Consider the following 26,570-nt stretch of genomic DNA (forward strand, 5'->3'; position numbering starts at 1 on the left):
TTTTTTTGGGGGGGGGGGATGTTTGTTTTTGTGCCTGTGGTATAAAATGTTCAAAAGATTCTGGGTGATCACAGTATCCCAGATGGGGTAGGTTAACTAGGATTGCAGGTCCCATCTGTTTTATGCATGTAGCCTCTGGGCGTACTCCCATTAGATTTAAAAAATTAGCTTGAATGGAATGTAATTCTTATTATTCCAGTTTTGCACAACATATCTTTTTACTTGCCAAAACTCTAAAAATTAAATCATGAGATTTGCACAGGGGGATGTAACTTTCCTCTGGAGTAGTTTCCTAGGTCCCCACATAGACCACGAGATTTGTCTTTGGTTTCCACTTGGAATTTTACCTATATTTCCCTTCATTAAAATTGCTGGATACCTAATGAGATTTCCAATAATATTGTATTTCTTCTTGCTTTCACCGCCACTAAGATGGTAGCCTTTTCTGTCCAAACTATTTTTATTAATCTTTAAATGGTCTGTATTTTTGTTTTTTAATTTATCATTGTAGGGCACCTTTTTGACATTGCTCATTCATATCCTAATCTTTAAATATAAATGATTGAGACATTGTGTTAGATTATACATTCTTTCAAATCTTAGCTTGAAAAATTTGATGGTGTCTCACCAGTCAGTCAACAATTTCACCAGTCAGCATGACCGAACTATAGCCCTGCAATTTATGTAAAAAAAATTTAGGGACAGATAGAGCTTTCTTTTGGAGGTATATAATCACCACAGGTGGGGTGTTATTATTTTTATTTTTTTACTATATAATGAAAAAAGTACCATAAATTTAAAAAAAACTAAGTTTCCCTACGTTATGTTATAAAACATTTATTCTTACCCATATTTTTAGTAAAACATAAAATTCGGGGTCACGTCGGGTAAATAGACACCAAACTTGTCAATCCTTAAAATTGCGCGCGCCGGCAAAAACGCCCATAGGCAATGATTAAAACGCTTTTACTGCTCATTAGTTTAGTGTTATCAGTGATTAATGGCTCTAAAATTATTGCTCTCAGTCCGACGTTTGCGGCGATATTTAACATGTGCAGCACAATAGGCAAAATCGTCGTTTCCGCACAAAGGCGCACCCGACGCATATCTGCGTGTGTATGTCGGGGGCGGGGACTTATAAAAAAAAAATTAAAGAGGCATAAAAAAAAAATTATAAAAAAACGTTTTTTTTTATTCTTTAATTTTAGTATTACTTTTTTTTTCCACACAGCTTTATTGCTATTACATGGGGGGCTAAGAAGCCCCCTATGTAATAGCCAATTTACATGACAAGTCCTCTTTATGGAGACATCAGGGGTCTCCAAGACCCCTAATGTCACCTAGGGACCCCCAGAGAAGCTGATGAAGCAGAAATCTGCTTCATCAGCTTCTGTAGTTGGAGAGTGACACTGAATGCAGGGTGTGATTTAATCTACATCACTTCTTGCATTCGGGGACTGAGAGGAGAACAAAGGGAGTTCGTATACTGAACTCCCTTTGATCTCCTGTCACAGAGCCGTGCCGGTCCCGGCCGCATCGGGCACAGCGGATCTCGGGACCGGCAGTGACAGCTGCTAATACAAGCGATCGAGCGTCTCTAGAGACGCCCGATCGCTTGAATGTAAAGCTCCCGGCCGGTCGGGAAGCTGCTCGTCTGTCTCCACTGTCCTCTCGTCACAGATTTTTCAAGCCCTGGGCATAGCTATTCAGCCCTTTACAAGGCACCCCTTCAACTCAATAAAAATCTATGTGCAGCTGCATGGGCAAGATTCCACACCTTTTGAAAGGCAAAGTGTTGCGGACCAGATTTTGTCTGCAAAGTTCCTTCTTTAGTTTCTTAAGGAATTTATCTTTTTTTTTTCTCATACCTTGGGAGTTCTTGATTGGGCTCTGAGGTCAAGAATTTACCATTGTTTCTTGCTCCATGCCAGCTGGGCACATTACTCTGGAGTGTCATCATGAAAAGTAGTTAGTAATATAGTTGCTAGTAATTATGTGTTTTTTTGTGTTGTAATAAAAGCTCATCATGCCTTTTTTTTCTTTTTTGGTAGATACCTTTGGATCACAGTTCACTGAATGTATCAGAGCACTTAAACACAATGTCTGATTTGGAATACAGACTACAGGGCAAACAGGATGGTGCTGAAATTCAAGTTGAGGGTATTTCTCAGTTTCAGACAGTAGGGTCTTCAGAGATGCATCAGGTTTTTATTTTATTTTTTTCCCCCTGTTACCATAAATATAGGTTGCATATTGTACAGTTGTGTGAATAATTACACCCTCATTGAATTCTATGGTTTTAGGTATTAGGACAAAATAAAAATCATCTGGTCCTTAGCAGGTCTTAAAATTGGGTTAATTCAACCTCAGTTGACTAACAACATACAATATATTAAACTGTGTGTGTGTGTACACACCCTTACTGCTTCCATAGGAATAAAGAGGCTAAGTAGCAGCCAGGTGCTGATGAACAATTAATCAAGGGGATTTTATTATCAGCAAGTGTGGTCACCTATAAAAGGTGTAGTTTGAACAGTTTGCTGGTCTGGAGCATTCAGGTGTGTTAACACAATGTCAAGGTGGAAAGACATCAACAATGATCTTGGAGAAGCAATTGTTCATGCCCATCAATCTGGGAAGGGTTATCAGGCCATTTCCAAACCTCATTCTACAGTGAGGAGGATTATCCACAAGTGGAAAATATTGAAGACAAGTTACTCTTTCCAGGAGTGGATGTCCCTTCAAATTCACCCCAAGGTCAGACTGCAATGCCCAGAAAAATTGCAAAAAAACCCCAGTGTTACATCTCACTCTACAGTCCTCACTTAGCATGTTAAAGTTCATAACCGTAAAATTAGAAAAAGACTGGACAAATATAGTTTATTTGGAAGGTTTGTAAGGATAAAGCCTCTGCTCTCCAAAAAGAACATGCAAAGTTTCATCTGACCAAACCACAAGACTTCTGGAACAATGTGCTTTGGTCAGATGAGACTAAAGTGGAGATGTTTGGCCATATTGTATAGTGCCACGTTTGGCGAAGACCTAACGGAGCATATCGGCACAAACCCCTCATACCAACTGTCAAGCACAGTGTTGGAGGGGTAATGATTTGGGCTTTTTTGCAGTCACAGGACCTGGGCAACTTGCAGTCAATGAGTTGACCATCTACTCCTCCTATATACCAAACATATTCTAGTATCAAACGTGAGGCCAACTTTCCGACAGCTAAAGCTTGGCTGAAATTGGGCCATGTGACCAGGCACCCAAGCACACCAGGAAATCTACAACAGAATGGCTGAAAAAGAAAATCAAGGTATTGCAATGGCCCAGTCAAACTCCAGACCTCAACCCAATTGAAATGCTGTGTTGGGACCATAAGAGAAATGTGCATAAACAAATGCTCGCTAACCTCAATGAACTCAAGCAACATTGTAAAGAGTGATAGTCCCAAGTTATCACTGCTAAAGGTGGTTCTACTATACAAGCTATGGAATCATAAGGTGTAGTTAGGTTTTCACTAATGGCTTCTCTATTTTGGTTTTGTTTGTAAAATAAATACAGGCACGGTGTAATGTCGTGTCATGTTCATCTGAGGGTTGTATTTTCCTAATTTTTAGACCTGCTAAGGACCAGATGATTTTTATTATTTTCTGGTACTAACGTGTAGTAACTTGGAGCAGGCTTTATTAAATCACAAGGTAATTGAAGATGAGGCCTCGTATCTGTCCAGTCAGATACAGGCAATCCAGATTCAGCTGCAGAATGTGAGTTTCCTAAATATAAACATGATGAACTGCTTACTCTTGCACTTTTGTTTTTAAAGTATGAAAGCTAATACCCCAAGAGGGTAGCAATGTGTAATGCACATGCTGATGGAAACTGAGCTCCAGAAATAATGTACCCATTTTTGTGCTGAGTACTTGACTGGACAACACTCCAACCAACTGGGACTTGAGTAAGAGATTTGATTCTTTCAGCTATGTTGTCAGCTGCTTAGCCTTTTTTAAGTGGTCCCCAACTAAAAAATGAATTGTTGCCTAATAGAAGGATAACTGGCTAGCAACAAGTAAAGCTGGCTTCCTATCCTGATTGGCTGGGAAGCCGACTCCATGTTGCCTCGCAGCCCTGCCGGTTAGAGAGAATATTCCTCTGACCGTAAATTCTGGTATCGGGGCATTGGGTGAGTACGAGCACTCGCCCAAATACTCTATCAGTGCATCCCAAGTTCTTTCTGTATTTCTCCTGAGGGTAGCTCTGACATGAGTAAGCCAAGGCTCCACTCTTCTACCAAATGGCTGCCTCCATACGGAGTCGCAGGACAGGCATGTCTACTAGGTAATGGAGAAATGATCAACTACAGGGAGCCCGCAGGCAATACTGGTGGCTGGTCTTTGGCATCTGCTTGCCTATTTTGAGCACAGCCTCCACAGTACAGGTTCAATGTAGCTGAATGTTCGCACATGTTTACATTCCCAAAAAGTTGGGACGCCCTTGTAAAATCTACATAGAAACAATGATTTACAAATCTCATAAACCCATATTTCTCTCCCGTTCATTGAAGGACACAGGCAACAGATCGTAGATCCTGAATGGTAGGGTAATATCGCCACCTGCAGGAGAAGGACGCTAGGCACAAAACTAAAGAATGCTGAGGCGCTTTTGCGGTCCCTGTACTCTCTCTGGCGCGCTCATGCGTCCGGTCTTGGCTTCGGCTTTGGTCTCTCGACTCTAACTGAGTGGGCTAAAATGTTACATCAGGGTCTTGCGGAGGAGAACGAGTTGCCTGTGTCCTTCAATGAACGGGAGAGAAAATAGGATTTTTGTACTCACCGTAAAATCCTTTTCTCTCCGTTCATTGAAGGACAGAGGCCCCGCCCTCTTTATGGGGTGTACACTCCTAACTGCTTGTTACTAAACTGGAGACTTGTCAGCAGGTGGGGGGTTTGGCCACCGGCAGGGGCCGCCCCTAGGCTGTAATTGGTCTTTAGTTTTGTGCCTAGCGTCCTTCTCCTGCAGGTGGCGATATTACCCTACCATTCAGGATCTACGATCTGTTGCCTGTGTCCTTCAATGAACGGAGAGAAGAGGATTTTACGGTGAGTACAAAAATCCAATTTTTATTCAAAATAGAAAACATATCCAATGTTTAAACTGAGAACATGTACCATTGTAAGAAAAAATAAGGTAATTATTGATGGCAGCAACACGTTTCAAAAAAAGTTGGGCTAGGGCAACAAAAAACCTGGCAAAGTGGTACTAACCAGGAAGAGCTGGAAGAACATTTTACAATTAGGTTAATTGGCAACATATCAGTAACACGATTGGGTATAAAAAGATCATCTTAGAGAGTGAGAGAGTCTCGGAAATAAAGATGAGCAGAGGTTCACCAATCTGTGAAAAGCTGCATCTAAATACTGTTGAACAATTTCAGAAGAATAATGTTCCTCAACTTCAAATTGCAAAGACTGTAAATATATAATCAGCTACAGTATAATATCAAAAGATTCAGAGAATCTGGAGAAATCTCTGTGCAAGGGGACAAGGCCGAAATGCAATATTGGACGCCCTTGATCTTAGGGGTCCTCAGATGGCACTGCATTAAAAACAGGCATGATTCTGTGTTGGACATCAGTGCATGGGCTCAGGAATACTTAAAAAAAAAAAAATCACTGTCTGTGAACACAGTTCGCTGTGCCATCCAAAAATGCAAGTTAAAGCTCTCTTATGCAAAGTAAAAGCCATATCTGAACATGATCCAGAAACACCACCATCTTCTCTGGGCCAAAGATCATTTAAAATGGTCTGTTGCAAAGTGGAAAATGATTCTGTGGCCAGACGAATCGAGATTTGACCATTCTTTTTGACAACCATTGGTGTTGCGTCCTCTGGACTAAAGAGGAGAGCGACCTCCTGGCCTATCAGCGCTCAGTTCAAAAGCCTGCATCTCTGTTGGTATGGGGGTACATTAGTGCGTATGGAATGGGCAGCTTGCACATCTGGAAAGGCACCATCAATGCTGAAAGATGTATCCCGTTTTTAGAGCAGCATATGCTCCCATCCAGATGTCTTTTTCAGGTAAGGCCTTGCTTATTTTAGCAGGACAATGCTAAACGCATACTGCATCTGTGACAATGGCATGGCTTTGTAGTAAAAGTGTCCAGGTGCTTAACTGGCCTCCCTGCAGGTTAAACCTTTCACCAGTTTGAAAATATTTGGCAGGTCTTGAAGCAAAAAATGTGACAAAGACCCAGGACTGTTGAGCAGTTAGAATCCTATATCGGGAAATAATGGGACAGTATTCCTCTCCCAAAACTCCAGCAAATGGTCGTCTCAATTCCTAGACGTTTACACAGTGTTAAAAGAAGAGGGGATGCTACACCCTGCTAAACATGGCTCTGTTGAAACTGTTTTGATATGTGTTGCTGCCATCAATTTCAAAAGGACCTTTTTTTTTTTTTTTTTTTTTTAATGGTACATTTTTCTCATTTTAAACATTTTGATATGGTTTCTATTGTGAATAAAATGTGTTTATCAACTTTTTGGGAATTGGGGTTGTACTTGTTGCCTCATTTGCATTGTACAGTGCATATCTATCTCTCAAATAATTCTGTGTATTTCAGACTACTAAAGAAAAGGAGAACCAGATGGCAACACTTGAAAATTTGCTGCATGAACAGCAGAAGAGACTTGAAACTCTTCAAGACAAACTAGACCTGTCAGAAAGTTCTGTCTCCCATCTGCAGCAGGAACTTTCTGGAAGAAATCGGGAGGTCATAGAGCTAAAACATAAGATCTCAATGATTATTCAGTCAAATTCCACACCTTCCTGTTCAGGTGATGACAAAGGGGGTGGTGAAATACAAAGACTCTTTGACAGCGGAGAAGATGGTGTTGAATCTCTTTGCCAGCTTGTCATGGATTTAAAAGAAAAACTGGCAGAATCTGAGTGTCTACGAGAATCTTTGGTCAAGAAGATTGAAAAACAAATGAAAGACTATGAAACTGAAAGACTCTCTTGGGAACAGAGGCACAACGATGATGTGTCAGGCCTCAAGGAAAAGTTAAAACAAGCAGAACAGACTGCAGCTCAGGAGAAGGATGACAAAGATCGCCTGAACAAACAAATTTGTGATCTGAAGGAGAGCTTGAAGCTTGAAACAGAAAGCAGTGAAGCATTAAAACTACAGCACGAGAGAGACTTGCAAACATGGGTACTGAAACTTGACAACATGGAGGAGGATAAGGCAACGTTGTGTCAGAAACTGTCTAGTAACAAACAAGAAGGTTCTGACGTGGATGAAGAAAGAAGGCAGTTGCTGAATGAGTCGAGAGATGATCATTTCAGACATGAACTAGAAGACATCAAAAAGAATTTAAGCCGAGTGAAAGCCAGGAAAGAGCATGAGAACTCAAAAATGGCTCTGCTTCACAAGGATGATTATGATGAACTAGTTCCCTTTAATGAAAGCCTGACATCCATGGATAAGTATTTTCTCCCTAGCCAGCCTGAGTTGCTTGAAATGTCTTATGGTCAGGACGACACTGGGGATTGTAGCAAATTTGAACTGGATAGTGACTTTATGCTAGAACAAAGTGTTAGCTCCACCATAGACGGTAACTTTAATCTTCTCTGTTCTCCTATGCCGATCACTGGTGTTTTATCAGGTGCAGCTTCTATAGGGGCAGTTTTGGATCCTGAGTCTTTTGCCATCTATTTATCCAGCAATTTGGCATCTTCAGATGAGAAAACTGAATTAAGCCCTGATTTTGCTGAAAATGCTTTTCAGAAATGCCGCGTTCTTATGGAGCAGCTTAAGGAGAAAGAAAAACAGTTACAAATGTGCTCTGTGTCTCTGGAAGAAGCTATAACTAAATGGCGAGAAGTGACAGCTGAACTTGCTGCTACACAATTAGAACTAGACAGAGAAAGGACAAATAGAAACTCAGAGGAACAACAAAGACTTATTGAAGCTCTTAATAAAGAAAGAGATGAGTTTAAACTGATATTAAGCCAGGGTCAACATTTGAAGGAGACTCCGAGCCAACAGTTGTATAAAGATGAGCAGTTATCACAACTTTTAGGCAAAAACGTTTTCTTGGAAAATAAAATATCTGTGATGGAAAAAGATCTGGAAAGGGCCATAGCTTTAAACAAAAACCTACAGGTTAGCAATGTTAATCTTACCCAGAATTTGCATGACTCTGAAAAGGCCAGAGAGTCGGAACAACAAGACTTTGATAACAAACTGAACTCCAAGGGCTTGGAGCAACAGTTGCTGCAAGAGGCAATTAAAGCAAAAGAGGAAGAGTTTTTCGGGAAGGAGGAGAGCTTGCGTGAAGAGGTGCATTTATTGGAGCAAATGAAGAAAGATATACAGAGCAGATTACAAGAACAGGTGAGTAAATAAGCAATTCAATGTGTATGCGGATTTGTTAAATGGGTTGTTATTAGGCCTATTAGTTTATTCTGGCACTGTTAGCAGATGCTTTAGCTTAAGGCTTTACATTAGTTACATTTTTATCCTGTACTGAGGCTGTATGTATACAAATGTCTATAAATATAATTGCCAAATATTTTCATGGTAGAATGTATTGTTGAGTTTGGGAGATATGACTGTGAATGTTTATGTATGATATGGATTTTCTTCTCATGTTTTTAGTATTCACTTGTGAATAACCTGGATTTTAATTTTTTGCCTTTTTTTTTTTTTTTTTTGTAGCATGAGCATAATGTGGACCTGGAAGCTTTACGACTTAGCCTGACCAACATGCATGCTGCCCAGCTAGAACTAAATCAGTCAAACCTGCTCAAAGAAAAAGATAATGCCTTGGTACAACTTCGAGAGACACTGACTGAAAAACGAGCGCAGGCGATAGCCCTTCTTCAGAACCGTCACCAGTTCGAATTGCAACACTTGCAGGATGAAGTTGTTGAGTTGAAGAATCTTAATGATAAGCTTTCGCAGGAGATCATGAAGCAGCAAGAAGAACATTTAAGAATGATTGAACAGCTGAGGGTTGAAAATACAAAAGCTTTGGTAGAGCAGCAAAAGTGTAGTTTTGAGATGGAGAGTTTAAAAGAGCTCCATGGAAATGAGAAAGAAGAGTGGAAGATGCAACAAGATCTTCGTTTCCAAGATATGAAGGATCTTCAAGACGAACTTGCAGAGAAAATAGCGCAGCTTCAGGTGCTTACCAAAGACATGGACTTGCTAAAAGAGCATCATGCAAAGGAAATTTTAGACCTGCAAGAATTACACATGAAAGATTTACAAGCTCAATATGTTCAGCAGGAAAAGGAGTGGGAAATACAGCAAGATGAGCATTCCAAAGAAATAAAGCTACTAAGAGAACAACAATTACAAGATACTTTGATTCAAAAGGAGTTGCATTCAAAAATGATAGAGCAAATTAGGCTTGAATTTTCTGAGGAAATAAAACTGCTGCAAGAACAGCATGATACGGAAAAAGATCTCATGAAAAAGCTTCATGCAGAGGAAAAACTAGAGTGGGGAAATCAGAAAAATGATTACTGTCAAGATTTGGAACGGCTACAAGATGAACTTTCTGAGGCATCCTTCCAGAAAAGTCAAAACCATTCAGAGCAGATTGCGTTATGGAAAGAAAAACATTTAGCGGAAGTAATGCAACTACAAGAACAGCATAACCAGGAAACAAAGATGATAAAGAAAGATTATGCCATAGAGAAACAGGAATGGGAAGACCAGAAAGAACAGCTTTCTCAGGAGCTGAAGCAGTTGGGAGAAACTTTTTCACAGAAGACTTTACAACAAAATGGGTTACATGAAGAAGAGATTGAGAAACTGCAACAGAAATATTCAGCTGAAATACTTCAGGTACAAGAACTTCATAACAAGGAAAAAGATCAACTACTTAATACTCATCTTCAAGAAAAACAATTTTGGGAGTCGAAACAGGAGGAATGGTCAAAAGAAGTATTGCAGCTTAAAGAACAATATAAAGCAATCGAGCAACTTCACAATGACCTTGTTTATGAGAAAGAAGACTGGAATAAGGATAGAGCAGATCAGTCAGAGGTGATAAAGCGGCTACAAGAAGAGATTTCTTTGAAAATTTTGCAGCTGCAAGAACAACATTCAAAGGCAATTGATGATCTACAAGATCAACATAGAATTGCAATGAAAGAATTGAAAGGCCGACATCATAGGGAACGGGTTGAGTGGGAGAAAGAGCGAGACCAATGCTCTCAAGAGCTTGATCTCCTAGTTAATCAGCATTCACATGAGTTAAAACGTATTGGAGAAGAACTTTTACAGGTTTCTTTGCAGAAAGAAGAACAGAATTCAAAGATGTTAGAGCAGCTTCAAGAAGAATTCTCAAAGACTATCTTGGATATTCAAAACCAGCATAGCAGAGAAATGCAGGAAATTGTGGAGCTTCATGCAAAAGAAAAGGATCAGTGGGAGAGTAAGAATAGTCAAAGTTTCCAGAAGACCCAAGATATGTCTGAGAAACCTAAAAATCCAGAGGAACTTAAATTAATACCTGAGAATTCTGAAGATTTAAGACGGCTTAAAGAACAGCATGACAAAGAGGTGAAGACACTATTGGAATGTTACAAACTAGAAAAAATGGAATGGAAGAATGAGCTGGAGCACCTTTCTAAACAATTAAACCATTTAGTAACTCATAATTTTCAGGAGATTAAAAAATACATGGATGAACACTCTGAAGAGATTGAGGGACATTCAGCAAATATACTGCAAATACAGGAGCATTATCAGAAAGAGATTGAGACTCTATACGAGCATTATGCACAGAAGAGCTTGAAACTGAAGGACGATGATCAAGGTGAAACACGTATAGTACTTGGTCTACTTTTACAGTTTTCTATGTAAATGCCATCTATGTCAAGATTTAAGGCAACTTTCTTGCAACCATTAAAGAATCCCTCAGCCCCAGTCTGGGATGTTGAACTCTGAAAGGGAATGCTGTCTCTAGCTTTAAACATATCTTTAAGGAGGCCACAGCAAGCTTCAATATGTGCTGAAGGCCCATTCACACCATAGTCATTGCACTGCTCTGGCATCCTTTCCCAATGCAGTCCTAACACATAGGGTAATTTTTCTTATGTCCTATTAGTTCCCTTCACTCAAATGTGCTGCGGTGGTGTGCGCTGAACAAAAGTAGGACATGCTGTGTCTTTGCACTGCGTGTTTCAATGCACTACACCACATGGCAATACATGATCAAGCATAAAAATAAGTGAAATTTCTTTTTTTTGACACTTCTATAGAGTTATAAAAAAGTAAATCCATGTGATGTGTAATAACAATGTATCACACCGCTCCCTCACAGTGCACACCAGTGTTATACTCTGTATGAATAGTGCGGTGTGAATGGGCTCAGAAGCTTGCTAATTCTGTCAAATACTTCATCTCCGTTCAAGATCTGTATTCATCACTCCCAGACTGAGGCAAAACCATACTTAAAGTTAAACTCTGGGCACAAAAGGTTTTATTTAAATATATTCCTCAATAGCGGCAAAGGATATAAATCCATTTTGCGTCCACCAAATGCCTCTTAAAAAGCAGATATTCTGTCATAAAAGTAGTGGTGACATAATTGCTGTGCTACACAAAGCCTATGCAGAGCTGTGTGTGTGACCCAGCAGGTCCTCCCACCTCAGGCTGCCTACAGAAAACTACAGGAGGGGCGGACACAAGACCAGTCACCCTACACAAGGAGCTAGAACATCAGTGGCTGGTCTTTATTACAGGAAGCTCATGCACAGTCAGTTTCCTACAGATCTGTGCCGTAACCCAGTGTGGAATGCTTGAATCGTAATGTCCTTTGTGTAGGAATACACATGCCACTTGTAGTTAGACAATATTTGGTTATCCCAGTGTTCAGCTTTATAATGACACTAAACTCCAGGAGTTAAATCTTAATATACATTTCAAGTACCTTAACTATTAACAAAACTGTAGCTTATTTTTGTATCACTCGGCTGTAGATCCTCAAATCATCTCTGAATTGGTGCTGACACTGTCCTTCCTTCTGGAGGGGGGCTACTTTTGTTCCCCATGATCCCTGTATGTGTAAAGTAGCCACCAATCCAAGCTCACTCCCGTGATAGACTACAATCTCAATACAAATGAGTAAACTAAACATGAGATTGTATTCCATCACGGGAGTGAGCTTGGAGCAGTAGCTACTTTACAACACACCGGGACCATGGGCAATAAAAGTAGCCACCCTCTAGAACATGTGTCAAACTCAAGGCCCAGAAACCGAATCTGGCCCACCAGGCCATTTCCTAGACTTCTACTTTCAGATCTAGGTATTACGTTATTACTAAAACCAGTGATAATCGAATGCAGAGGCAATTATGATAAAGATTAGATACATTTATATAGTCTTGCAGATTCCTGTGAGGGCAACCAAAATGTTGATGCGGCCCACGATTAAATTGAGTTTGACACCCCTGCTCTAGAAGGAAGGACAGTCGTCATGAATTCAGAGATGATTTGGGGATCTACAGCCGAGTGATACACAAATAAGATACATTTTTGTTCCTAGTCGGGGTACTTGAATGTATTTATAAGATTTAACTCCTGAGTTTAGTGTCACTTTAAAGGCTTCAAGAAAGTTTCCTGAAGATTGTTGAATGCTTGCTGATGCTGGTTAATCTTGCTTAACTAAGACTACACTTTGCCAAGGTGTTTAGACCCATTGACACCTTCTTTACGTAACTGTACTTTACCAGACTTGTCTTGACCTTTTCTAACTGTTGGCTCATTATTTATCCACATCTCTGTATGGGATAAACACTTTAGTTTTTACCTTCTTCATTTGCATTCTTCAGATTTGTTACCATCTGTACTGACTTTAACTGTAATTCAACAGCTTTAGGCAATGTTCTACACCAACAACATGCTTTAGCTTTGCTGGACCAGAATGCTGATTTGGGACAACAGATACACATGCAGGTACACAATTCCTAGTCTTATGTTTGTTTTTAGAGCTGAACTATGCTCCTAGTTTTGTAACACTTCATAGTCTGACATATATTTTGTGTTCTAAAAATATGGAATTTCTGATTTTTGTTTGCATTGTTTAGGTAGCTTCAGTGCATGTCATTCCCAAGGAACTGCAAATTCACTCAAGTCAAGAAATGCAAATTTTATGGTCTCAGATTGATAGCTCTCGAGCAAGTCGGCAAGAACTGCATGGTAAGAATATTTGCAGACATGGTGGTAGTTGAATTAAATTCATGCTTGATTCTTAAATCTGAACTCCAAGGAAACATGCAGTTGAAATAGACATAAATGTTTGGTCTGTAGAAAGATTTAATTTTTGTACTGCCAATTTTGTGTTTCACATACCTTTGCCAGATAGTGCAACCACTTTCACTGTCGGTGTATGTCAAGCCCTGTATGCACACATGCATGTAGTAGAGCCTGATTAATGCCTAGTGCTGCCCCTCTGCCTCCTATTGCGAGTGCTACTGTGCAGAGGATCGCAGGACTCTGATATTAGGATTGGTTCAGGTACATTTGTTGGTTTATAAATAAATACACTCCCTATTTCTAAAGATTAGTCTCCAATATTTCCCTCCTGTCTTTCAGCAGCTTTCCTCATGAGCTTTATTGCGCTTTCCTCAATACATGGTGTAATACCATGTATTGTTCTGTGAAGGTATCCATCTTGTTACAGGCTGGACTATTGCTTCCTCATGTCAGAGCCTCCAGCAAGAGCAACAGTGTGCAGCATAGCACTGACATCACAAAATCGTATTCCAAATCTCCAGGAGCTAGCAGTCTAAGGGAACAGTGCCTTAGATGATCTCGCAATGTTAATAGACGGCTATAAGGCTGGAGTGCCTAGGCATTCTTGCATACCATGGAGTGCACTGTTATTTATCTGGAAGAATTAAAGACAAACGTACACTTTGCCAGGTACCCTTTAGGCACAATTATTGTTTTCCCAGTAAGTTGGCAAATCTTAACATTTTGAGTTCACATCCACTACAGGTATAAATGGCATTACATTTGTGTGTTTTATCTGCATACTATTCAGCTTTAATATGTGTAGTTATCTAAAAATCTCTTCCAACATGCCTATTGTAGAATTGAAAGAGCAACTTATTGCTCGGTCTCTGCATCTTGAAGAGATTGAGAGGATGAAGCAGGACTTTTATAAACAGAAACAGCAGCTTAACGCAGCACATGAGAAGGATATGGAGGGCCTGAGAATCTACTTTGAACAAAAGTCCAGAGCAGCAGAGGAGACCTATAGAGAGAATCTGGAGTTAATGCATCAGCGTCTGAGAGAAATGAGCTATGAAGGGAAAGAAGAAATTAGTACACTGAACAGGTTTGTCCTTGCTCTATGCTTGTGAATTAATTTTCTGTCCTTGAAGTGAAAATTGAACCTGATTTAATAAACCGGGTTTGGTTTTATAAATTAGACCAGATTGTTGGGTGTAGTTGGGGTTATTGGCTTACACCTGGTTACTATGAGAGAGCTTTTCAACCTGTTTTTATGAATTCTCTCCTATGACTTATGTGGGCTGATAATTTCCTTGAGGCCAATCTCTTGTTTTATTCTACTGCTACAGCTCTGTTTTGACCTTGGATGAGTCCTTTGAAAGTGAGAAGACTGATCTCCTTCTTCACCTGACAGAACAGCTGGTGCAGCACAAGGTAAGTTAATTGCATAGCAGCAAATTAATGTAAACGGTTACTGTTCACATGATTTAGTATTTCCGTTTATTCACTTTGTTTTGCAGGAAGAGTTATCTTCTTTTCGGCAGCAGTCTCAGGAGAAGCACAGGCAGGAGATAGAAAATCTCCATGCTGCCCTCTCTCATCAGTATCAGGAGGATTTACTGAGCATGAAGACAGATCTTTCTGACAAATACACTTATGAAATTGAGACTTTAAAGAAAAGACACAGTTTGGAGCTGGAACAGCTAAGAGACAAATTGTCTGAAGAGCACATCATAGGTGAGATGACTTTGGGAAATCCTTTTCCAAGCGAAACCTGGAGACTGCCATTTCAGACTTTCTTTTCTGCAAATGCTTGTTGCCTGGCTATGACTAAATTCTTACTTTGATGCTTTTAGTTACTAACTGAAAACAAATATTCTGACTTGATTCTTATTTGTATATTTGTTCCAAGTTTAAGCTTGGCTATCCAAAGTATTAGAGTCATTCGATCAGCATACAAGCCAGGCAACCAGGATTTATTGAAAAGATCAAGCTCAGCAAGGTTTCTCTAAAGAGTGGTTTACTTTAAAGCTGGTTTTCAGAAATCTTACAGCATCACAGAGACTGCAAGCGTGAGGACCAGAGCTAGCAACCTGTGGGGCTCTTCTGTAGTACACATGTGCTGACAGGAGACTTGAGGCCGCTGCTTCATACTTCAGCCAGCAAGGGTTGGGGTGTTGTAGTATCTCCTAGAAGCTGTAAAACATCATATATTATAGTCACGGTTCTGGCTGTGCTGGAAGGAAACTACCTCTAGCCAAAGCTACTAAATACATCCGGGACAAACTTGAGGGAATTGTACTGGTAGTATTTTTGGTAGATGTTTTTTCCCTCGTGTTAAGTTGTGACAGCCATGGTATGCTGCCTATTACTTTTTTTTTTACCGTAAATAAGATTTTTAGCAGATGTCAAAAATGATGTCGGACTAATGCCCTGATGTCAGACTGTTGCTGAATGCCTTCACAGCTCATTGAGTCACACTGAGAACATGGAACACCAACATAGTGTGCAATTGTAAACTGAACCCAATTTACAAAACGGACAATGTACAGGTTCTAATCAAAACCTTGCTGCTTTTTTAATTAAATGTATGAATTCTGATTTGTATTTATAAGTGTTATAAATGTGATGACTACTGTTCTGTGGGACTAGTTGCATGTGTCATGTTATCACTGTTTTGAGGTAATTTGCTTCCTTATCTCAGGTACAGGTTTGATCCGAGCCTTCATGTGGACAGATGGAGTTAAAATCATAGTAGTCTGTACATTGTAATCTACAACATTTAAAGATGTTGCTCACAAAATACATATGTTATGTTTTATTTAACATCTTGGTTTGTTTTGGCAACTTTCTTTTTTTTTGCAGAGGTGGCAAGGATGCATCAAGAGAGCAATGAGAATGCTGAATGTCATGAAAGAACAGAGACATTGGGGAAACTATCTGCTATGGAAGAACCAAACGATACAGAAGTGAAGATTATGGAGCTTTCAAGCAGTGCTGGAGATGTAGACTTAAAATATTCAGGCAAGGTATGTGTGCTATCAATGGTTATGATAAGTGGATGCAGCAATTTATTTTGTAAGATGTGGGGAAATGGGGGGACACTGCTGGTTTATGGGAGTGTTGGAAGTTAGACTTGGAAAATGGTACCCCTCCTCATCTCTGAAGAAGTTGGCTAAGCTTTTTATAGTACTGTTTAAATTTATATCCAACACTTAGTGCAAAGATAAGTTGTTATTATTATACAGGATTTATATGGCGCCAACAGTTTGCGCAGCGCTTTAAACAAGTAATGCGAATAAACCTGGGCTGCTGTTCTGGTCAGATTGAACTGAAAAGTGAGCTGATACCTAAATAGGGGGATAACCTTGTCTAGAGGCATATTAAGGTGAATTATCTGCATTTTTGGAGGATTTTGTAAACCGTGCATTTATGACTTTGCTTACTTTTCATAAGAGATGGCACAGCAGTTGTTTGCTGTGTAACGCAAAATAAGCAATATTTCACATCACAAGTGGACTTTTTTGATTAATAATTCGAGCACTATTTGGGAGCAAACTCTAATTGTACTTCTATTTGCACTTTTTATTTTATTTATTTTTTATGTCTACTGATTCAATATCGACTATATTTTTATTTCCATTCACTGTTGTCAGAATGCGTTTTTTCCCGTACTACAAGTATATGTGCTTCTTGAAATGCCATGATCTAGGCTGGTTAAATGTTGTGTTTTTTTATTTTTGCAGGTTGACAAAATATGCCAGACAGATGCAACTCTTAGCACCTTGGTTGAGCAGTTATCTGGGGAAAAATCCAGAACAAGCTTTGGTGATGCGGAGGAAGAGCAGCTTTTAATTCTGCATGAACAGAATGCCCTGAGGCTGGAAAGCATCAAAGATCAAATGGCGAGTGAGCTGAAGGAACTTGTCAAACAGCTGTATGCAGAAAAAGCACGAGTTTTGAAAGCACTGAAAGAAGCACAGAATAGGTAACCTGCTTGTATTAAGCTGTGTTTCTAATGTTTTCTCTTTCTGTAACTACAATCGTGTGAAAAAGAAAGTACACCTTTTTTGTATTCTATGGTTTTATGCATCAGGACATTATAAAAATCATCTGGTCCTTAGCAGGTCTTAAAATTGGGTTCATTCAACCTCCGATGACTAACAACATATAACATATTAAACCAGTTTATTTTAATAAACATAAAGCCAAAATAGGGAAGTTATGTGCAAAAAACTTATGGGGGTTATTCACAAAAGGGTGAGGAGTTGGGAGAAGGCAGGAGAAGTGAACAATCTAGGACAACATAGCTGAACTGGAAAGTGAGCTGAATTGGAGAATTTTCCCAAATCAGCTATTTTGGCCTATATTGTTCACTTCTCCTGCCTTCTCCAAAGGAGAAGTGAACAATCTAGAACAATCTATCACACACTATTCAAATGCCTTTTGTGAATAACCCCTTAAGTACACACTGCTTCCATAGGAATTAAGAGGCTAAAGGTGCCCATACACTCTACAACCCTCGCAAGACTTTTGTCTTGCGAGGGTTGTAAAGTACTTAAACAAACGTACGATCTGCCCATCTTGGACAGACAGATCGTACTTGCGATCATCGCAAGCCCGCCCCCCTTGAGGGGTGGGCTTCCGATGACTGCAATGCTGAACGGGCAGTGTGCACGTGCGCACACTGGCCCGTTCGGCAGTGATCTCTCGATCATGTAAAAACCAGCCGAAAATCGTACGATTCCCGGCTGGTTTTCCGACATGCTCGAAATGCAAAAGTCATGCGACCGTACATTAGAAACGGTTGCACGCCTTCCATACACTGCACGATTCTCGTACGATTGCGGGATTTCCCGCGATTCTCGTACGAGAATCGTGCAGTGTATGGGCACCTTAAGTAGCAGCCAGGTGCTGCTATTCAAATGCCCTTGATTAGTTGATCATAAGAAAGTGTGACCAACTCTATAAAACCGAAGTTTTAGCAGTTTGCTGGTCTGGAGCATTCAGGTGTATGTTAACACAATGCCAAGAAGGTGAGACATCAGCAATGATCTTTAGAGAAGCAATTGTTGCTGTCAATCAATTTGGGAAGGGTTACAAGGCCGTTCCTAAACAATTTAAAGCCCCACCTTTCTACAGTGAGGAAGATTATTCATAACTGGAAAATATTGAAGACCATTCCAATCTTTCCTCAAGTGGATGTCCCAGCTACCTGCAAGTAAGAGTTACATCTCAGGTAACATGTTAAATATTTAAAATTTAATGACCATACAATTAGAAATAGACTGAACAAGTATGGTTTGTTTGGAAGGGTTGCCTGGAGAAAGCCTCTTATGAACACGGCAGCGCGGCTTAGGTTTGCCAAGTTGCATCTAAACAAACCACAAGACGTCTGAAACAATATCCTATCTTCTTCCCCAATAGAACTATAAAGTTCTGATTTTTAAACTCTTTAATTACTGGATCTAATTATGTGCAGTTTAACAACCAAATGGTTCTTGCACCTGCTTTGGCATCCAAAAGTATAAAAGGTGTGACTGTCCTTTTAATCCATTTCCTTTATTTGTAGCATGAAAATCTAACCTCATGGAGAACATGGTTATTGTGTAACTTTACCCCTGATCTAATTATTAACATGTGATTTGAATTCCCTGTTTTGTTTACACAGTTTATAAATGCATGGTATGTATTATACTGCCACTTTTCGCTGATTTCTAGCATGGTAAATAGAGATTTTCTGTTTTTCTCTAGGACAAAGCAGTTTCATGAGGAAAAAAACAACATTTGGGGAAATCTCTTGGGAGATCAACAAACAAGCTTAGTCTCTAAGGGCAAGCCCAGTGAGCTAATCTCCATCCTCCTGACACAGGAGGAAGATCTGAACTCGCTGATATTGGAGGAGAGACACAGATGGGAATCTGGCACCTGTGTATCTGAATTACAGGAAAATATATCTACACCGCATCACCATTTGGATGGGGATATTTATTTTCAGACATCAGATCTAGAGCGCTATCCGGAGCAGAACTTGCTGTCTTGTTTATCAGAGTTGCTACAGAGACACCAAGAAGAACTTCAGTCTCGTGACTTGGAGCACGAAGCTCATATCCAAGGCATAGAGGCCTCCCACCTTATAAAACTGGACACGTTGGAGTCGTCGTACCTTACTGAGATTCAGAAGATCAGAGATGAGCATTCACGTGCCTTGGGAGAGCTGGAGGTTTGTTTGTCACATCGCCTACAAGAAAAAGAGGGGGAAATTCAGGAAAGGCTGCAGAAGGCCAGGATGCTGTGGCTACAGCAGCAAAAACAGGAACTACAACATCTTAGGCAGGAACTTGCTTCTGTCCATCTAGAGAAGTTTCAAGCCATGTCAAAGGAGTTAGAAATTGCTCATCAGGTGAATTATTTTACTACCATACACATATACAACTTACAGTATATATGTTTTATTTTAGTCGTAATGTGAGATAAATGTAAGTAAACCACATGTCTATGTACTTTTTTTTCCCCTATATTTAAATTGCAACCATGGAATCTTAAGAGGGTGTGGTGAGTGTTTTTTCAGATGGTTATGTTGCAGTGTTGTGCTTTACAGTTGTGTTCATTTGGCTTTTGTTTTATGGCAATTTAAACTGGCTCCATTTCTTAAGCCTTTGTTGAAAGCTTAGCCAGGTGTGTTCACTCTAAGCAGCCCTAGCTGGGGTAGAATTTCACAGCATGTTCATTGATGCCATGGTTCCTGTTATTATATAAAGCCTCTTGTGCATGTTCAGGTGTGGGAAATTCAAAAGTTAATCCATGTAAATATAAAATGCATCCATTTTATTAGAAGGTGGCATTACTTTTTTTTATTTAGGGCTCATGCACACGGCTGTAAAAAAAAAAAAAACCACTACGGTTTTATCAGTGCTGCATTTTTTTTTTCTTTACGTTTTGTGCAAAGATCAGATCAGTAAACCTGCGCTCTGTCCAGATTTATCAAAGCAGAAAAATCTGTGTCTGAGGTCAGTAATTTATGCGTATATGCAAACATTTTATGGGAGGTTATATAAACAGAATTTTACTTGTTTAAATGCTGTATGGGCATTTACCCATCTATACACATGTACAAGCAAACCATTTGAACCATTTTGGGTTTTTTCACACTAGCCCATCTGCTAAAGCACTGCGTTTTAGCAGGCGTACTAGTGTGTTGTGGCAGCTCTGGTGTATGGAACACTACTGATGCTGACACTGTTCACGGTTTTCCTGTAGTACTATGTGTATGCTAATTCAATGTCCCACACAGCAGTGTGACGGGCTGCCATGAGGTGACCTGCAGTGGGATCCACTGTGCTGCGGAAAAATGCAGATTGTCTGGATTTTAGCAGTACACCACCCAGCACACCCACATTGTGATGTGAACAGAGCACATACTTTCTGTCACTGCTATGGTGTGAGCGGGCCCTTCTTACGTTGTTTACACAGGATCTTTATGCCAGCATCATCCTACATAGATCATTCGTCATTTCATTATGGCCATATGCATGAGGACTTAGGAATGCAGAACTCCCTGTCACTAGAACTGGAGTTGATTCACTTTTTGTCTCCTAATGATTTCCGTTAAACGTGATCAACAAACAAATCTAAATATCTCTAATAGATCTTTAAGCTTGCAAGCCTTATTGCTCGTGAATTTTTACCTCTCGCCCCCATAGACTCCTTTTCTGAAGCTCACAATGATCACTAGCCTCAAGCTAGTAGTTTATTAAGAAGTGACGACCTGTGCTTCAATCTTTTCTAAACTGACATTTCAAAACATGACTTTCATACCATTTTTGTGCCAAAAATTCTGCATAGATTATGCTTCAGTAAATTGACCCTTGATTTTTTTTCTTTTTTTTTGAACTTTGTCATAGTAACGCAACTTTTGTCTTATTGTACCTTTTTTTTTTTTTTTTTTTTTTTTAAAATTTTTTTTTTTTTTGTTCCTTTTTTTTTTTTTTTTTTTTTTTATGCTTAACTTCTTGCAGTGTTTGTTGGCTAGATGAGTGATCTGTGACTTCTTTAGGGGGAAACCACTTGACCGAGTGATGCCTATGCTAGTTTATAGATTAATGGTAAAACCTTGTAAAGGTTTGGAGTTGGACATCGTGTGTGTGTGTGACCTATTTTATATACTAAACTCTGAATGTTCACTTTGCTAAGCAAAGTAAATAGTCTCTCTTCAAAATAAGTAAATTGGCTCCATTGTCATTTTACACGGTCGGTGAATTTTCATCATGCATGTTTTTGCTGTTTACTAATGCTAACAAGAATGATGCATTGCATGAAATTAGTGCATCTGGGCGGTAAACCTTTTTGATCCTTAGGCCTCATTCACACTGCTAAGAGCCGGCCCATACAGATCTGTGCGGCGTGCATGGCCGTATCGGGACACTCCTGGGAAGGACAGGTGCTGCGTGTGATTGCATGCAGCAGGCTTTTCTTTTCTATGGGAGTCCGCTCATCCGAACTGCACATCCGTGCGTGTGGCCGTACGCTGTCGTACGCTCATCCGAACTGCACATCTGTGCGGGTGTCCATAATCGTATACAGACAGAATGAGCATATTACCATGGGTCTAAGTATGCACAGCGTATATGTACATTATATCACACATTACCCTCCCTTGCTGGCGCTTTCATCTTTACCTGGTCAGTCTATGGTTTCAGAGTCTTCAGTCATCTCTAACTCAGTGCTTATGCATGGGAGTTACTCTACCCTGACGCAGGATTGTGTTGAGACAATACAATGTGCTCTGCATGCGCTGCTCGGTGTACACCCAGAGAAGGGGGGAAAAGTGCTGACAGGGAAAAGCATGTTTGACGGAGGCAGAGAGTCTCTCCTGTCGTAATAAGCCTACCTACTATAGTAATTTTGGATTTTACCAATCAAGTACTTGGAGTAGCTAGCTAATGGGTTCTTCAATAGTGAGCTATAGTTTCATCCATGGTTTGAATTTGGTTTAATGATCTTTTGGAATCCACTGACATTTGTGGATGACTGCACTCTGTCGTTTTGTCCTAGAAAGCCCTTTGAAGCTACAGCCTACTTTTACCTATTTCTTAGTGTTTGAGGTTCCAACTCAAATTTATCGTGTAGATCAAGGCTTAAAATTTCAAGTCTAGACCTACTAGCCAGGCAAAAACCTTACTCTCCACCAGTTGTCCCACCAAACCTTGCCCAGGTCCGCCTCCAACCCCACCCAGGCACGCCCCCACCCCAACCACGCCCCCACCCCAACCACGCCCCCCTTAAAGCTTATGAAATTAAATTTTTCTCTAGAATAAAGAGTCCAAAATATAAAAAACAGCAATTATAACATAGCTTTAGCTTTATATTATGTTAACAGGGTGCAGATAAGATACCACAGTCAAAACTGGGGGGGCACTGATAATTTTCACCACTACCATATGAAGATGTGTGTATGGGCAGGTATATGGGCAGCGTGCGACCGCTTCTACTGTAAGGTCGTACGACTTTTGTCTTCCAAGCACGCTGGAAAACCTGCCGAAAATCGTACGATTTTTGGCGGGTTGGTGGCGTGGTTGGAAAACGAATGCCGCACGGGCCGGTGTGCCCACTCAGCACTGCAATCATCTTGGTGTCTCTGCAATCACAGGGCTTGCGATGATCGCAAGTACGATCTGCCTGTCCAAGATGGGCAGATAGAGCCCTCACTATCACACCCAGATAGCCAAGCATCTATGCTGCTCACAGACATTCTTTCCTTCGCTGGAGCTCAGAACTGTCAGAGCTCAGGCCGAAGGAAGCCAGAACTGACAGGAGCTGCTCTGCTCTCAAATTTCCACTTCCTTATTTTTACTTGCAAAATGCGAGCAGGCGAGTGGAAATTTTAAGCCCTGGTATAGATGCACAACACATGCTTGCAAATACTTGTTTTATTGGATTCAGTTGGCTGAGTAGCCTTTAAAAGGAATGTTTTAGTCTTTTCAGTTTGTGTTTCCTCAACTTGAGCTAAACCAGTACTTCATACTTCTTTACACCCTCACCTTTCAGCTGTCATCTCATCCAAATTGAGGAACACAAACCGTGTCCTCGTGGAAGCAGTGCTTGATTTGCTTTCAGTTAGACAAACAAAAATGTCAACTACACAAATCTATTTATAATTTGCAAAAACAAAATTACACAGTCTAACAATTTGCGTTAAAACAGAGGTTTTTGTTGCACAACACGAAATACGTGGAAGCCGCACTTCCTAGTCAGTGCTTCCCTGCGTAGTGTGGTCCTGATAGAAGTAAAGATGGCACCTTCCATGACTGTAGGCGATAGGTGGTTGAAGGGGGTGGGGAGAGCGCCTACTTATCACAGAAGCCTCCGGCAGCTAAAGCCTGTGCTCCCTCCATTAACAAGGATTCCTTTCATCTCTCCAAGCCTTGGATTCCAAATCTAAACCAGGCACTCTATTTTGTTGTAAGTCCTGGCCCTGGGAGAAACCTGGGAGCAAGCCCTCTTACTCCTAAAGGGTTGTCCCCATATTTTCAATTTAGGACGTCATCTGTCAGCCTCCCCTGCCTCCTGTGTCCCGGACAGTCCAGATGCCTTTGTCCAGAGTGTCATAGTCAAGGATTACAAGCTCAGATTGTACAATGATACTGTACTTAAATGAGGTGTGGTCACCTCTGCCTTTTATTAACCCCTTAAGGATCAAGCTTCAGATGCTTGTCTTTCAGTTAAGGACTGTGTTTTCAACCGCAATTTCCATCTTTCTTGCTTATTGCACCAACACATATTATATACTACTTTTTAGAGGACAAAAAGGGCTTTAATTTGATGTGACACATACATATACATGTTACTTAGTGCATGATGGAAGATTAAACCCTTAAAGGAGAACTATGGGGTCAGTGTTTTTCCCCATAGTTCTAGGACCCGTGGCTGAATTATTCCGTCATGGGTCCTTATGGCACGGACAACCATGACAAAATAGGGGTTTAAAAGCAATCTGTAAGCACCGGCTTATTGACATTATCTAGGGTGAGATGTCATCTGTGTGCTGCAGGCAGGAGAAATAATTTCCTCAGTCTCCTCTCCACCAGTGTCCAAATTGCAACATTATTACTCTAGCAAGTCATAAAGTTTGGGGCTGCAGGACTAGCATCTCATCTCAGTGCAGGAAGTAGATGCTGACCGCACAGTACGCACTTAAGATGAAAATCATCAATGATTCTAGACCAAGGTAACAGATTAACTAGAGACGGATTTCACTGCTGTAAATGATTTAAGTGCTGGAGAATTATTTTAGTTAGGCGGAGGTTTGCATTTAATTTTCAAGTATGTTAACACTGATTGTTTTATATGTTTCAGGATGACCTTAAAGATGAACTCGACCAGCAGCGTTTACAGCTAGAGTATGATAAAAACCAGACTTTAGATGCTCTGAGAGAAGAGGTTCTTAGAATGGAAGAGCACAACAAGCTTTCTTTTAAAGAACTGAGTGACCTGCACAAGATGGAGGTTCAGCAGCAAACTCAGACATTGCAGGATGAGCTGATGAAGCTGGCAGGCGAGCGGCAGAAGCAGGAGGTCAGTTAAAGGAATGTTATGTCTTTTCAATGATTTGTAATTTTGAGCTATGTAAAGAATGTTTAAATGCAGTTATTAATGCCGTAGCGTTCATGCTTACACTTGCTTGCTCTGCCATATTTACAAAATATTTCATGTGCAGGTATTCAGTGGCTATGGGTAGGTCCAAATACTGTCTGGTCTTTTGAGCAACAGGAAATCTAGCCATTTATTTGTGATTAGGGATAGTAAAGCAAAATGTAGTTATATTGGAGCCAAAGCTGATCTGTTGCTGGTGTTCCCAGTCATTTTGAAGTTTAGTTTCAAACCAGCTGATTTTTTCTTTTACTGAGCCAGAGCTTCTCATACTTCAGTTTCCCTAAAACTGAAGGAAGAAAGATTTAACCACAAGGGCCGTAGGGGCTTCTTTTCTGTTAAAGCGGTATCAGCAGAGAGTATTACATTCCTCAGAGACCATAACATACAGGGGTACAGGTGCTCTTAATGACTGGACTGGAACACAGACACACACTCACAAGGGTTCAACTGAACTTACTGAAATTGTAAGAAGTTTTCCTGATTTCAGTCTGAATGGCACCTAAATTCTGATTTATCGACTTCAAATAAAAATATGTAGTCCCTGTCCCTTTTAAGCAGTGCATTTTGCAGGGATTCTATTCCAAACTGTTCACTGCTACAAGCCCAAGGGATGAGTTCACCCCATTTTGGATTTAAAGATTCTCGGGTTCCTGTGTGGTCAAAGGTTTTGAAGAGAATCCTCCCACTTTGTTATGCCTTCTTCCACCATGAATGATTTCCTGGCCTCGGTGGACTTCAGGTATGCATATATGAACCTCCCCATTTGACCAGATTGCCATCACTACCTGCCTTTTGCATTGGGCACACAACACTTCCAATTTGTTGTACTTTTCTTTGGTCTATCCAGTGCACCCAGAGTATATTTTTGGCTGATCAAAAAACGCATCTCCCTATAGTCTAATGGTTTTTGTGAGTGCAGTTCACACCATTGCGTTGAATTTGAGCTTTCAAAAAAAGTCCAGTATGCCAAATTTTGGTCTGGACTGTATATTTGCATAGAGTCCAGACCAAAATTGCTGGAAAGCGTCAAAACTGCATATGCCTGTTTGCAGCAGGAACCCATTAAGATCTGGTCTGGACATGATGTGAACAAACCCTTAGATTTATTCACAAGTGGAAAACATTCAAGACCATTCAAGTTGCCAATCCAAGAGTTGTATCTCAGACACGGTTAGCATGTTAAATGTTAAAACTCGTACAATTAGAAATAAACTGAACAAGTATGGTTTGTTTGGAATGGTTGCCAGGAGAAAGCCTTTTTAAAAATAACATGGCAGTGTGGCTTAGGTTTGCATCTGAACAAACCACAAGAATTCTGGAACAATGTCCTTTGGACTGATGAGACCAAAGTAGAGATGTTTGGTTTTCGCCAAATGTGGTGCTGTGCGTTATGGCCAAACGCAGCTTATCAGTACAAACATACCAACTGTCAAGCCAAGCACTGTGGTGGAGGGATGATTTCGGCTTGTTTTGCAGCCACAGACCTGGGCACCTTGCAGCCATTGAGTCAACCATGAGCTTCTCTGTTTACCAAAGTATTCTAGAGTAAAACTTGAGGCTGTCTGCTTAACCGCTAAAGCTTGGCCGAACCTGAGACCTGTAACAGGACAAATATCCCAAGCACACCAGCAAAGCTGGAACAGAATGGCAAAACAAGAAAAG

At 40.4% G+C, this 26,570-nt stretch overlaps 1 protein-coding gene across 1 annotated transcript in view; it reads left to right on the forward strand.

Annotated features, from left to right (window-relative positions):
- Positions 1 to 26,570, forward strand: part of PCNT (pericentrin) — an 82,234-nt gene that overhangs the window by 4,948 nt on the left and 50,716 nt on the right. The window contains 13 exon segments of the mRNA XM_018564603.1: positions 6,621 to 8,420; positions 8,721 to 8,949; positions 9,163 to 10,298; positions 10,344 to 10,833; positions 12,892 to 12,974; positions 13,106 to 13,217; positions 14,115 to 14,361; positions 14,606 to 14,690; positions 14,777 to 14,993; positions 16,122 to 16,285; positions 17,003 to 17,244; positions 19,011 to 19,659; positions 24,612 to 24,830. Coding sequence (XP_018420105.1) covers positions 6,621 to 8,420; positions 8,721 to 8,949; positions 9,163 to 10,298; positions 10,344 to 10,833; positions 12,892 to 12,974; positions 13,106 to 13,217; positions 14,115 to 14,361; positions 14,606 to 14,690; positions 14,777 to 14,993; positions 16,122 to 16,285; positions 17,003 to 17,244; positions 19,011 to 19,659; positions 24,612 to 24,830 — 5,673 coding nt within the window.

Source organism: Nanorana parkeri, unplaced genomic scaffold, assembly GCF_000935625.1.
Source record: "Nanorana parkeri isolate BGI_ZX_2015 unplaced genomic scaffold, ASM93562v1 scaffold765, whole genome shotgun sequence".
Taxonomy (NCBI): domain Eukaryota; kingdom Metazoa; phylum Chordata; class Amphibia; order Anura; family Dicroglossidae; genus Nanorana; species Nanorana parkeri.